Below are 15,000 nucleotides of genomic sequence, written 5' to 3'. Positions count from 1 at the left end.
TAATAAAAGTTGAGGCAGCACTGTCACACCCTCATTTTTCAATCAAATACATTTTGGCCAAGCAATCTTCGACGAAGGCCGGACTTTGGTATTGCATTTCAGCTTGGAGGCTTAAAAATTAATTAATGACTTTGGTCATTAAAAATCTGAAAATTGTACTTAAAATCATTTTTTTACAAAACAATCCAAAATTACGTTAATCTTATTCTTCATCATTTTCTAATTCCAAAAACATATAAATATGTTATATTTCGATTAAAAACAAGCTCTGAAAATTAAAAATATAAAAATTATGATTAAAAATAACATGTCCGAAATCGATTTAAAAACAATTTCATCTTATTCATTGTCGGTTCCTGATTCCAAAAACATATAGATATGATATGTTTGGATTAAAAAAACGCTAAGAAACTTAAAACGAAGAGAGGTACAGAAAAGCGTGCTGATCCCGCTCAGCGCGACCATTACCGCACTATTCTGGCTTGTCGATTTCACTGCCTTTGCCACGAGCGGTGGACTGACGAAACTACGAGTACGCGGTCTTGGTGAAAAAATGTAGTGCGTTCAGTTTTATTCTGTGAGTTCGACAGCTTGACTAAATGTAGTAATTTCGCCTTACGCGACTTGTTTTCTTCTTTTTTTGGACCTCAGTCTATTGCATGCATGCTGCTACAAACCTTACTTTTTTGCGCCTTTTCTATTTTGTTATATTTTTTTTAACGGGCGGGAAGCATCCTTCTTCATGGGTCCTTTCATCCAAAATCCTGTAATAATATTAAATATAGTCTCTTCTTAAAACATACCTAATACCATTACACTTTTCCCTATCTTTAATTTAATCTACATCAGTGCTTGTTATTCTCTCTGCAGGAGACTGGTTTCGCATAACTCAATATGGCACTTAGTCTATTACACATGCTGTGTGCATATAGAGCACTTATACTTCCCTTTGTTTCTCAGATCTTTGAATAGCGCTCTGCCTCATTTATTTTAAAATTCACCGGTGCTGTATATGGCTCGTTTGTTAGAGAGCTTTTCAAGGTGTCAGTGTGTGTGTGTGTGTGTGTGTGTGTGTGTGTGTGTGTGTGTGTGTGTGTGTGTGTGTGTGTGTGTGTGTGTGTGTGTGTGTGTGTGTGTGTTCCATACCGAAAGATATATTTCTACCCCGACACACGCACTTACTGAGGCCTGTTTGTACGGCGGCGTATGATGCCACCACAAACCCATAGGTAGTATACTTTACATGTTTTCTGCGGGGGTCTCAACCCCAACATAATATGCACTTTAGACGTTTTTTGCAGGCTCTGTCATGACTTGCGGCACTTGCGTGGAGGTGCCAGCTCGGACACAATATTGCTGAGCAATTTACACGTTTTCTGTAGGGTCCTTACGGCTCTCACGTGAAAGTACCCGCCCTCAATATAATATTACTAAGCAATGTACATGTTTTCTGCAGAGGTCCCACTCCTGAACATATGTACTGTCCACGTTTTCTGCAAAGGTCCCACTCCTGAACACATGCACTGTACACGTTTTCTGCAAAGGTCCCAGCCCTGAACACATGCACTGTACACGTTTTTTGCAAAGGTCCCAGCCCTGAACATATGCACTGTACACGTTTTCTGCGAAGGTTCCAGCCCTGAACATATCCACTGTCCACGTTTTCTGCAAAGGTCCCAGCCCTGAACATATGCACTGTCCACGTTTTCTGCAAAGGTCCCACTCCTGAACATATGCACTGTACACGTTTTCTGCAAAGGTCTCAGCCCTGAACATAATTATGCACTGTCCACGTTTTCTGCAAAGGTCCCAGCCCTGAACATATGTACTGTACACGTTTTCTGCAAAGGTCCAACTCCTGAATATATGCACTGTACACGTTTTCTGCAAAGGTCTCAGCCCTGAACATATGCACTGTCCACGTTTTCTGCAAAGGTCCCAGCCCTGAACATATGTACTGTACACGTTTTCTGCAAAGGTCCCACTCCTGAACATATGCACTGTACACGTTTTCTGCAAAGGTCCCAGCCCTGAACATATGCACTGTACACGTTTTCTGCAAAGGTCCCAGCCCTGAACATATGCACTGTACACGTTTTCTGCTAAGGTCCCAGCCCTGAACTTATGCACTGTCCACGTTTTCTGCAAAGGTCTTAGCCCTGAACATATGCACTGTACACGTTTTCTGCAAAGGTCCCAGCCCTGAACATATGCACTGTACACGTTTTCTGCAAAGGTCCCAGCCCTGAACATATGCACTGTACTGTACACGTTTTATGGAAAGGTCCCAGCCCTGAACATATGCACTGTACTGTGCACGTTTTCTGCAAAGGTCCCAGCCCTGATCATATGCACTGTACACGTTTTCTGCAGAGGTCCCAGCCCTGAACATATGTACTGTACACGTTTTCTGCAAAGGTCCCACTCCTGAACCTATGCACTGTACACGTTTTCAGCAGAGGTCCCAGCTCTCATCATATGCACTGTACACGTTTTCTGCAGAGGTCCCAGCTCTCATCATATGCACTGTGCACGTTTTCTGCAGAGGTCCCAGCTCTCATCATATGCACTGTACACGTTTTCTGCAGAGGTCCCAGCTCTCATCATATGCAATGTACACGTTTTCTGCAGAGGTCCCAGCTCTCATCATATGCACTGTACACGTTTTCTGCAGAGGTCCCAGCTCTCATCATATGCACTGTACACGTTTTCTGCAGAGGTCCCAGCTCTCATCATATGCACTGTACACGTGTTCTTCAGGGTCCTTCATGGGTTGCGGCACTCGAGTGGAGGTGCCAGCCCTGAACACGACGATCGACTCTGTGCACTCCGTACACGACAACGCCTGGTCCTTACAGCATCGTCCAGACGTAATGTGGACGTCAAAGACAGATGCTGCCTACACCCTGGTCTTCTGGGACGCGGGTCACTTCATGCTGCAGGGGATGTGGGTCAACATCAAGGGCGGGTCACTTAAAGATGGACAGGTAAACATAGACCGATAGACAGGTAAAGATGGACAGATAGACAGGTAAAGATGGACAGATAGACAGGTAAACATAGACAGATAGACAGGTAAAGATGGACAGATAGACAGGTAAAGATGGACAGATAGACAGGTAAATGTAGACAGATGAAAAGGTAAAGATAGACAGGTAAAGACAGATCATGTTTAACAATACCACTGTTCAGGAATCAAGGACAGAGCACTTGAAGTTGGACAGGTAAAGATAGATCATATTCAGAAATAACTCTGTTTAGGGGCGAATACAAGTACACGATTTATTGGAGCGCTCTTAATCCATCAGCCTGACCCTATTGAGGGGCGGGGAAGGCCAAGGCAGCAAGGGATAGGAGTGGGCGCCGCCCTCATAAAGCTGGCCCGAGAGTAGATGAGATCGCTGACATCTCGCTCCCCTATGACTAAATACGGTTTTGGGACTACCTTAACCTTTTCCTGTCTAGGGAATCAAGGGCAGATAACCAGACGAAGCACAGATGAACAGACCATATTTATCAATAACTCTGTCTGGGGAATTAAGGGCAGATAACCAGACGAAGCACAGATGAACAGACCATATTTATCAATAACTCTGTCTAGGGAATTAAGGGCAGATAACCAGACGAAGCACAGATGAACAGACCATATGTATCAATAACTCTGTCTGGGGAATTAGGGGCAGATAACCAGACGAAGCACAGATGAACAGACCATATTTATCTTTAACTCTGTCTAGGGAATAATTAAGGGCAGATAACCAGACGAAGCACAGATGAACAGACCATATTTATCTTTAACTCTGTCTAGGGAATAATTAAGGGCAGATAACCAGACGAAGCACAGATGAACAGACCATATTTATCAATAACTCTGTCCAGGGAATCAAGGGCAGATAACCAGACGAAGCACAGATGAACAGACCATATTTATCAATAACTCTGTCTGGGGAATTAAGGGCAGATAAACAGACGAAGCACAGATGAACAGACCATATTTATCAATAACTCTGGCTAGGGAATCAAGGGCAGATAACCAGACGAAGCACAGATGAACAGACCATATTTATCAATAACTCTGTCTGGGGAATTAAGGGCAGATAAACAGACGAAGCACAGATGAACAGACCATATTTATCAATAACTCTGGCTAGGGAATCAAGGGCAGATAACCAGACGAACCACAGATGAACAGACCATATTTATCAATAACTCTGGCTAGGGAATCAAGGGCAGATAACCAGACGAAGCACAGATGAACAGACCATATTTATCAATAACTCTGTCTAAGGAATCAAGGGCAGAACACTTGAAGGAGCATAGGTGAATATAGAATCTCTCTCTCTTTGTTTCTCTCTTTTTATTTCTGTCCCCCTGTCTCACAGTCTGTTCCTCTCTCAGTCTCTCTCTCTCACAGTGTGCCCCTTTCTCTCTGATTCTCTGTCTGTTCGTCTCTCAATCTTTCGATTTCCCTTTCTTTCTGTCTCTCAGTCTCTGTCTCTGCCCCCCCTCTCTCTCTCTCTCTCTCTCTCTCTCTCTCTCTCTCTCTCTTAACTTTTGTTACACTCACTAATACTCCACACACGACCCCTTGTTGTGCAGGAGGTGATACCCTACGCTGGTCCCTTGAACCCCTACATGCGGAAAAACCCCTACGTGCTGGCTTTGTACGAGCAGAGCACCACACTCCCTGACATCTCGGCAGCCTTTGACTTTGTACGAAACCTGCACATGATGGATGGTCACGTGAAGCTCAACCTTTTAGTCGATCACATGAACCTGACTGGTAAGAGATCACAGTATAGTCATGTGGAGTCACCCTCATGGAAATAGACGATGTTCGGAAATACCTCCGTCGGGTTTGTATGGGTTTGTGGGAGAGCGAACTTTGTGTTAAATGCTCCATGTCCGACATGTATTGTGCCTATTAGGGACTAGTAGAAGAGCGAACTTTGTGTTAAATGCTCCATGTCCGACAGGTTCTGTGCCTATTAGGGACTAGTAGAAGAGCGAACTTTGTGTTAAATGCTCCATGTCCGACATGTATTGTGCCTATTAGGGACTAGTAGAAGAGCGAACTTTGTGTTAAATGCTCCATGTCCGACATGTATTGTGCCTATTAGGGACTAGTAGAAGAGCGAACTGTGTGTTAAATGCTCCATGTCCGACATGTATTGTGCCTATTAGGGACTAGTAGAAGAGCGAACTTTGTGTTAAATGCTCCATGTCCGACAGGTACTGTGCCTATTAGGGACTAGTAGAAGAGCGAACTTTGTGTTAAATGCTCCATGTCCGACAGGTACTGTGCCTATTAGGGACTAGTAGAAGAGCGAACTTTGTGTTAAATGCTCCATGTCCGACATGTATTGTGCCTATTAGGGACTAGTTGAAGAGCGAACTTTGTGTTAAATGCTCCATGTCCGACAGGTACTGTGCCTATTAGGTACTAGTAGAAGAGCGAACTTTGTGTTAAATGATCCATGTCCGACAGGTACTGTGCCTATTAGGGACTAGTAGAAGAGCGAACTTTGTGTTAAATGCTCCATGTCCGACAGGTACTGTGCCTATTAGGGACTAGTAGAAGAGCGAACTTTGTGTTAAATGCTCCATGTCCGACAGGTACTGTGCCTATTAGGGACTAGTAGAAGAGCGAACTTTGTGTTAAATGCTCCATGTCCGACAGGTACTGTGCCTATTAGGGACTAGTAGAAGAGCGAACTTTGTGTTAAATGCTCCATGTCCGACAGGTACTGTGCCTATTACGGACTAGTAGAAAAGTGACATTTTCTTGCAAAACATCGTTCAAATATTGGAGGGACCAATCACTGGCGAGGGGTATGATACAGTGAAGGAAACACGTGCGTGTTTCCGACAAACCCATCGTTAGGGATTGACCCCTCGAATATGTGTACGAGGTTTTGCAAGAAAAGGTCACTCTCGCTCAACCCATAATAACCCGACGGAGTTATTTTCGGAATTCTTCTATTCGGGCTGCATTAACTTGGAATCGATATAACTGTAAACGGTCTAAAAGGATGTTTTAAACAAGGTATGATGCTAATTACTCAGGGTCAGAAGGTCAGTGTCTGTGAACTAGGACAGCCAGCTGATCTCAGCTGAAAAGTATGGGTCATTGACTGATGTCACAAGGCCAACCAGCTATTACTATGCAGTTTCTTTGATCTCGCCGCACATGGGGAGCAACTCTAATCCCACTCTGTAGTCTTCCTTTGAGGTGCGGACAATACACGGGAAGCGCCTATTGTGCGGATTGTTTTTTTTTATTTTAACCTTAAAATGGGTGTTGCGCCTTTTTACAACGAATTAAGCGCCTTAACATCCCGAAAATACGGTAGGACCTATACACCGATTAACAGTTCCGCGGCCTTTTGGACTTGGCTTATGCGCAGATCGTTTTTACGAGCATTTTTTGAGAATACATCCATTTAATGATAGACCGGCACGGTTGGCCTAGTGGTAAGGCGTCCGCCCCGTGATCGGGAGGTCGTGGGTTCGAACTCCGGCCGGGTGATACCTAAGGCTTTAAAATTGGCAATCTAGTGGCTGCTCCGCCTGGCGTCTGGCATTATGGGGTTAGTGCTAGGACTGGTTGGTCCGGTGTCAGAATAATGTGACTGGGTGAGACATGAAGCCTGTGCTGGGACTTCTGTCTTGTGTGTGGCGCACGTTATATGTCAAAGCAGCACCGCCCTGATATGGCCCTTCGTGGTCGGCTGGGCGTTAAGCAAACAAACAAACAAACAAACAAACACAAATATAATGATAGTTTCCGGTTGATTTCAACGCGTAGATTCAGTCTATAGGAATTCCAATTTTGTAGTCTTCCAGCCATGAAGTTGCTTTTGAGTGTCCGAAGAAAGAGTGCAAATGTTCTTTGGATTACATCGGGCACAAAAACACTCGAATTTTCCTTTTGTTTCCTTTGATTTGAACGCATGCGGAAATCGTTTTTGAGTTTGTGAGAGTGTTTTTGTACTTCCGTTTCCTTCTTTGTTCCATGTTAACGCCGAAACTGTTAACTGGTGTATGCCTTGTCTCGGTTTACGGGTTTAGTCAGGTCTTACCGATCTCGGTGATGACTGATTCGGAGTTTTCAGCGTTCCCTTGTTTTTAGTTTCATGCAGATATTGTTTTGATATCGCTTCACGCGACTTTTTTTCTCTTCTTTCAAACACGAAAGGCCCTGTTGGAATCGGCCTGGTGACAACTGAGGTGGACGAGTACTCGGCCATGATGACTGGACGGGGCATGCACCTGGTCAACTACTGTCCTCACCTGACTACGATAGGTGATACTTCTTGTGTGTGTGTGTGTATGTGTGTGTGTGTGTGTGTGTGTGCGTGCGTGCGTGCGTGTGTGTGCGTGTGTGTGTGTGTGTGTGTGTGTGTGTGTGTGTGCGTGTGTGTGTGTTTGTGTGTGTGTTTGTGCGTGTGTATGTGAGTGTGTATTTGTGTGTGTTTGTGCGCGTGTGTGCGTTTTTATGAGTGTGTTGTTGTTGTTGTTGTTGTGTGTGTGCTTGTGTGTGTGTGTGTGCTTATGTGTGTGTGTTTGTGTGTGTGTGTGCTTATGTGTGTGTGTGTGCTTATGTGTGTGTGTGTGTGTGTGTGTACGTACGTGTGCGTGTCAAATCTTATTTTAGTTGCGCTTTCAAGTCATAACAAGGATGATGATGATGATGATGATGATGATGATGATGATGATGATGATGATGATGATGATGGTGAAGATAAAAGTGACGTGTGTCTTTGCAGCGCTGCGGCAAAGAACAGATGTTCCCTTCCTCAACGTGTCAGACACTGACTTCAACCTGTCTGTGGACGAGTTGACCGTGTCAGTGGAAGTCACCTACTCCCCTCCCGAGTTCTCCGCCATGTCCTGCTGCCAGAATCACACTGTTCCGTGAGTTCTCTGACCAAGTTCTGGTCCTTATTCCTTTGTTGGTGATTTTGTTTCACGGGGATTTCTTGTCGTTGGCAATTTTCCTCGATCCGCGTGTGCTTCCGCCAAGCTGATTCCTGTCGCTGTCGTTGTTCCGAGACTGTGTTCGTCAAAGGCAATGACATATAACGTCGCGCCCCAAAAAAGGGAAAGCAAGGGACGACAAACTTTACTCGGCCTTCTGTGACTGATGTTGTTAGTCTCAGGCATTGACAATATATCTCTCCCGCATAGGGATAGCAAGGGAGGGATAGCTTTACTCGGCCTTCTGTGACTGATGTTGTTAGTCTCAGGCATTGACAATATATCTCTCCCGCATAGGGATAGCAAGGGAGGGATAGCTTTACTCGGCCTTCTGTGACTGATGTTGTTAGTCTCAGGCATTGACAATATCTCTCTCCCGCATAGGGAAAGCAAGGGGGGGATAGCTTTACTCGGTATTCTGTGACTGTTGTTGTTAGTCTCAGGCATTGACAATATCTCTCTCCCGCATAGGGAAAGCAAGGGGGGGATAGCTTTACTCGGCATTCTGTGACTGTAGTCGTACACAATGACAATGTCACTCTCCCGAATAGCAAAGGCAAGGGAGGGACAGATTTTACTGGGCATTCTGTGGCTGATGTTGTTGGTCACAGGCAATGCCAATGTATCTCTTCCGAAAAGGGAAGAGCGGGGAGGGAAAGGTTTACTTGGCATTCTGTGACTGTTTGTTGTTAGTCTAAGTACATTGGCAACGACAATGTCGCGCCCTGACTAGGGAAGGCAAGAAAGGGTAAGGTTAGATAAGTTTCCTACAGTCATGTGCGATATCGTTCAGTGGAATTTAGTTGCACAAAATAGTGATTTGTCTTGCGCATGCAAGTCCTGTAACTCTCCATAAGATATCACGATTATGATTATGGCGACGATGACGACGTTGACGACAAAGATGACGATGACGGCGATGACAAAAGTGACACACTTCACGGAATAACAAACCGAAGTGTGTTGACAGGAAAAACACGAGGCACGCCGATTCACGGTTCATGGCCATGGTGGAACCCGTGTTCACACGTATGACTCCACACGTTCGTCTCGTTCCTACACCGCTGAGAGACGACCCCTACTACTTCGCTCGTAAGATGCTTTGCTCTTCTTTATAAGGCCACACAAGAAAAGTTTGTTTCCGACGACTCGGCAACATTCTTTTTTTCTTTTCCTTGATTGACATTTGGGTTTTATGTGTACAGTCACGTGTGTCTTGTTACTAGCCGAATATCGTGCGAGATAATATGTCCCATGGATGTCGGAGAAGACGAACTTTTCTTGTCAAGTCTGCACAATTGAGTGTTGTTCATTTTAAGGGATATTCTTTTTTGGAAGGTCCCGGGTGGGGAGGAAACAATAGTGTCGGTCAGGGAAGTTAAAACATTTTTGTTTGGCCTGAATATCTGTTTGTGAGGGGTGGATGTTGCGTACTGTGTGTTTAGACCCCGAAGATTTTGTCCGGAAGATGCTTTTTCGCTTTTCTATAAATATTTGTCTGTGAGAGAAGAGGGTATATCAGACTGCAAGGGGGGGGGGGGGGGGGGGGGTCTGGTTATGTATGTATGTGTAGACCTGACCCGTCGCCCGTAACGTGTTTGTGGCCTTTGATAGATTAACGAGTATCTTTTATTAATTTTTTTTTCCTTTTGTTTTTTTCAAATAAATAACAACAATTAACAATATCTCATACAATGAATTCAATACAACTTATCGAGTACAACAAGCTAACTTTTTTAACGTTTTGTTCTTCGAACACTCACACAAAAATGCTTCTTATCTGTAACTGCCTATTGAAAATACTTTCCAACGGTAAAAACGAATTTGGTTTTTTTATATATACTAACGCACATCTTTCCGATTAAGATAATGTGGTTCAATTTATACATAGTTGCCTTTTTCACCATTACAAAATGCATACCAAATAAAACATCACTAACTTTCAAAACAATCTTAATTTCTAAAGTACGAAAAATAAATTCTTTATGAAATATTGATTTGTGTAGAATGTTGCCCAAAGGTTCATGCACTTTGAGTCAGATAGTGCTCTCTTTTGATTTGCAACATACATACACATGTGCAAGGGTTGCCAAATCTTATATTCCTTTTGTATCTCAGGTTGTTTCCATTATTTTTGTTGTAAGTTGTTACTCTGCGTATGCAAAGTTTTGCTGAATTAAGTTCCCACGGTATCGTGACATGCACGCAGATATTAGATTTCCGTTTGTTTTTTCAATGGATTTATACTGATCACCGTCAGAAATATTATAATACCGAATTTTGTACTGTTGAAAAAAAGCAGTTATGAATACACAACTCAATGCTAAAACATTGTTCACAGTCATTCTTGAATTTCACCCGACTTTCACTTTCAGACCGCATGTTCACTCTGCTGTTTGTGGACGTGACAGAGGAGATGACAAACTCCTCCCAGTCCAATTACTACCTGCACTGGCAGGTCATCAACATCCGGGACCCTATGCTACAAACAGGGAACACAACTATGGGCTACTTGGGATCGATGGTCACCTTTTCTGCCAAGTATCCCAAGCGCATCTACGCCTACCTGTTGTACGAACAACGTGGGCTCCTGACTTCTGACCAAGTGGGATCTAACTTTTCTGGGGCGGCCTGCCCAATGCCTATTGAAGGAAGGTGATGCATGCTTTTCTTTCGGTTTCGCTGGTCACGTTGTGTGCTTGTGTGCCTCAGATTTTCAACCGGCTTTTAGCAGACTTCTGGCCAATATGTGTTGGTACAAAACCGCTATAAAGCTCGCGTCGTGTGTACAGTATCAGCGGCTCACAGATTTTCATCAGACTTCAACTGTCAAAGCTTAAACAGAAAAATCCACAGATTATTGTCGCATCTGTTATAGTGTATGCCCATTTTGATAATTTGACCGTCACAACTGATTATGTCACCTGAACCTGTGTCGTTGTTGTGTGTTTCCTAACAGGTGCAGCTTCAACCTGCGCAAGTTTCAGAAGGATTTGAACCTGACACCCGTTGGCGCAAGCGGTCACATCTCGGCCCCAGATGGCTGGTCTCGTCTCCAAGGCCACATGAAGCTGGGAATGCCCAAGAGCTCGGCGTGTTTGGATGTGAAGGACTACTCGGATCCCTGCCCCAAGATTCCAGAATGCACCTCTGGAGTTACTTCCCTTCCCCCGCTAAACATGGCTGCTTTGGTTGTTGTCTCTGTTCTTGTGAGCTTAAGCGTATTCTGATAACTTAGATTTCACGTTTAAATAAAGACCAAATGATATTGGCTGTTTCCTTCTTAACAGGTATTGATATTTAGCATCGACCAAAAACAACAAAAAGAACTGTACAAGTTTATCTGCAGAGCAAGATACTTAAACAGATTAGACAGAGCGCTGTTTAGAGATTTGATAAGCAAAGGAAAGTATGTGCTCTAAATGCAAACAGCATGTGTCAAAGGGTAAGTGAGAGTTATTCAGAACCAATATCCTGGCACCTGAGAGATATAACAAGCATTGAAATGAACAAGCGACTTTCATCCTCCCTTTCATGTCGTATGCTTTAAGGGGGCTTACTGCCCTTTGTTTATCGTTCAGATCTCAATCAAGTCTATCTTCAGAGCGAGATACTATTCAGATCTCGATCAAGTCTATCTTCAGAGCGAGATACTATTCAGATCTCGATCAAGTCTATCTTCAGAGCGAGATACTATTCAGATCTCGATCAAGTCTATCTTCAGAGCGAGATACTCAAAGAAAAGTGTCTTGCTCCAAGTTTGAACCATAGTATCGGTGATAGGGGAGGAGATTTCCAAACGAGAAGAATGGGGAATAGAAATGAGAAGAAAAAATACAACCAGTATGTAAAAGTGCGAATAATGCACACAAAAAAGACACATTTATGTATTAATAGATGAATAAGGTTTTATTGAATTATATTAAATTGAAATACTTTTCACATGATGAACGATATTTTGAACAGAATTTCTTTGATCGATTTAAGGTGCACGGTCGGGTTGGGATTTAAAAATACACAAAGAGCGTTTGTGAGGGGTACGCATGAAATCCGTAAACGGATTGATGTGCCCCAAATTCCCCGACAATGACACTTCCGAGGGCCTAAGCTTAGAATTCAGGGGCCAGCTCAAAATGACCTGACTGCGTTACGCACCTTTTCAAACCCTTATACCTTCGTAACCTCATTTATTTGAATTTTGTATTCTGCTTCTACAGTGATAGCCGGTTACATGTCAACGAAAAGAAGTCACATGATGCAGAAACTACATAACTGTTGTCAGGAAAAACTTGTCGAACACCAGCCGCTACGTATGATCGTTTTCCAATTCCGATAAACGCGCAAAACACTGGAGACCTTCTAAAAATAGTAACGTGCAGTGACCTTCTAAAAATAGTAACGTAGTAACGGGAATATGGATTGTTGTGTGTCAAACGCATTTGACCTGTGAATATTCATCACGTCAGGTGTGTGACTCTGATTGGCTGACCCAGGTCAGGAGAATTCTTTGACTGACAGGCATAATCAGGTAGGAGCGCTCAAGTTCCCATTGCGGCTGTTCTGTCAAATTCGCGCGGTCGCTTCGAAATTTCTTTTGGTCGAAATAAACGGTCATAAACCCGTTATTTCTAATATGCTGACTGTTAGCAAATGATAACAGGCATGTCTCACAAACGATATCCGCATTCGCCTGAAAAGCTCATGCTTGATATATTTTTTCTCGACATGCCTGTTAGCATTTGCTAACAGTCAGCATATTAGAAATAACTCATATTACTAACCGTCAGGTGTAAATATGTGTGTGTGGATGTGTGTGTGTGTGTGTGTGTGTGTGTGTGTGTGTGTGTGTGTGTGTGTGTGTGTGTGTGTGTGTGTGTGTTTATTTCACGTTGGTTAGTTGTTAGTGTGTGTGTGTGTGTGTGTGTGTGCGTGTGTGTGTGTTTGTGTGTGTGTGTGTGCGTGTGTGTGTGTGTGTGTGTGTGTGTGTGTGTGTGTGATTGTGTCTGTGTTTGTGTTTGCGCCTCGATTTGTCATTCTTTTGAAAAGTCATAGTTGTTGATGTTACTTGTCTCGAGAACGTAGGGGTTCATCTGAGAACGATTCAGCATCAGGGGAAAAAGATAGACAAGGAATTCACATCCCCCCCCCCCACACACACACACACAGACAGAGACACACTATTTTTCTCCATCAGCAACCTTTCGCCCAGTTTGCCACCACACCACGAAGCCAGCCAGGTCGACGCCGACGACGAATACCAAGACAACTACCAATATGGCCACCGCGACTGACCCAGTAGCCATGGAGGAAGGTCGGGGGTCAGGGGCGCTGGTTAACTTCCGGGTTACTGAAGACAGCTTGGCAGAGTCCAATGTCAGACTGCGGACAAGGCGACCGAGACGTTTGTTGATGGGATGGGAATTGTTCAGCTTGTGCGTGTTGCTCACACAGCGGCATGTGCTCCGGCTCCACCGTCCTGCAGGGTGACGTGAAGCGGACGTCGACGTTGTTGATATGCCCGTTGACGACGTCGTTGAGACTGAACTTGACATTGAAGTTGATCTGGAGGTCAGACTTGATCTGGAGGATAGAGTTGCTCCTGAGGTCAGAGTTGATCTGGAGGTCGGAGTTGATCTGTAAGTAGAAACTGAACTGGTAGTCGCAGTTGGTCTAAAAACCGTGAGAAAAAGCTGTTAACGGATAATGCATACCGGGCACAGAACCCTCTAAAACGCAGATAAAATATGATAAACAACACAGGAAAGGCTTTTTTCAAGATTAGGAGTGTTTTGTCGTAATACAGGGAAATAAATGTACTAGATCTAGTGTTTTGTCGTAATACAGGGAAATAAATGTACTAGATCTAGTGTTTTGTCGTAATACAGGGAAATAAATGTACTAGATCTAGTGTTTTGTCGTAATACAGGGAATTTCAAACAGAATGAGGCAGAGCGATGTTAAGATATCAAATAACCAAAGGCAAGTAATCGCTCTTAATGCATACGACCTGTGTAATAGAGTAAGCGAGAGTTGTACGGAACCTTTTCTCCTGGCACCTGAGAGAATAACAAGCATTGAAATGAACAAGCGACTTTCATCCTCAAAAAAGGATGATCACCGCAAGCTCATATGCTCATCATTCTCCAAGGCACTCCAACTAACACCTACGTACACAGTCATATACAAGAACCGGCCAGCTTTTATTCTCGACCGGACTGGTTCCGTACAACTCTCGCTTACTCTATTACACATGTCGTATGCATTAAGAGCGATTACTTCCCTTTGGTTATTTGATATCTTAACATCGCTCTGCCTCATTCTGTTTGAAATTCTAACTGATACTTTCGAGGCGACCCTGTAACTATGTGTGTGTTTGTGTGTTTGTTCTGTTTAAAACCAGTCTTGATCTAAGGACTTAAGTCCGGTCGAGAATAAAAGCTGGTTCTTGTATATGACTGTGTACGTAGGTGTTAGTTGGAGTGCCTTGGAGAATGATGAGCATATGAGCTTGCGGTGATCATCCTTTTTTGAGGATGAAAGTCGCTTGTTCATTTCAATGCTTGTTATTCTCTCAGGTGCCAGGAGAAAAGGTTCCGTACAACTCTCGCTTACTCTTTTACACATGTCGTATGCATTAAGAGCGATTACTTCCCTTTGGTTATTTGATGTAATACAGGGAAATAAATGTACTAGATCTAGTGTTTTGTCCAATTGCAGGTATAATAATAGTGCACCAGTGTTTTTTCTTTGTACAGGAATAATAAAGTATTAGTGTTTTGTATTAGCAGAAGGATATTATTGTACTAGTGTTTTGTATTAGCAGAAGGATATTATTGTACTAGTGTTTTTGTTTATTGCAAAGAACAGTCCTTGATCACAATACAGGAATAATGGTGCACCAGTGTGTTGTCTTAGTACAGTGATACAAGTACAAGTATTTGGAAAAAAGCCAAGTTCTTCTACAAGCATTCAGTATACCTTTAAGACAAGTACAGTTTGCAAACTAAATGTACTTAAATC

The 15,000-nt window shown here is 43.5% G+C and overlaps 1 protein-coding gene across 3 annotated transcripts in view; it reads left to right on the top strand.

Annotated features, from left to right (window-relative positions):
* Positions 1–11,248, top strand: part of LOC138971870 (uncharacterized) — a 32,055-nt gene extending 20,807 nt beyond the window's left edge. For all 3 annotated transcript variants that reach the window (XM_070344707.1, XM_070344706.1, XM_070344708.1), the window contains exons 3-9: positions 2,761–2,987; positions 4,600–4,783; positions 7,199–7,306; positions 7,770–7,917; positions 8,951–9,072; positions 10,356–10,635; positions 10,940–11,248. In XM_070344707.1, the coding sequence (XP_070200808.1) occupies positions 2,761–2,987; positions 4,600–4,783; positions 7,199–7,306; positions 7,770–7,917; positions 8,951–9,072; positions 10,356–10,635; positions 10,940–11,210 (1,340 nt within the window). In that variant the 3' untranslated portion in view covers positions 11,211–11,248. The remainder of the gene's footprint in view (positions 1–2,760; positions 2,988–4,599; positions 4,784–7,198; positions 7,307–7,769; positions 7,918–8,950; positions 9,073–10,355; positions 10,636–10,939) is intronic.
* Positions 11,249–15,000: the final 3,752 nt, after the last annotated feature.

The sequence above is a fragment of the Littorina saxatilis genome, linkage group LG7, assembly GCF_037325665.1.
Source record: "Littorina saxatilis isolate snail1 linkage group LG7, US_GU_Lsax_2.0, whole genome shotgun sequence".
In the NCBI taxonomy this organism is placed as follows: domain Eukaryota; kingdom Metazoa; phylum Mollusca; class Gastropoda; order Littorinimorpha; family Littorinidae; genus Littorina; species Littorina saxatilis.
This window is presented reverse-complemented; position numbering and strand designations above follow the sequence as displayed.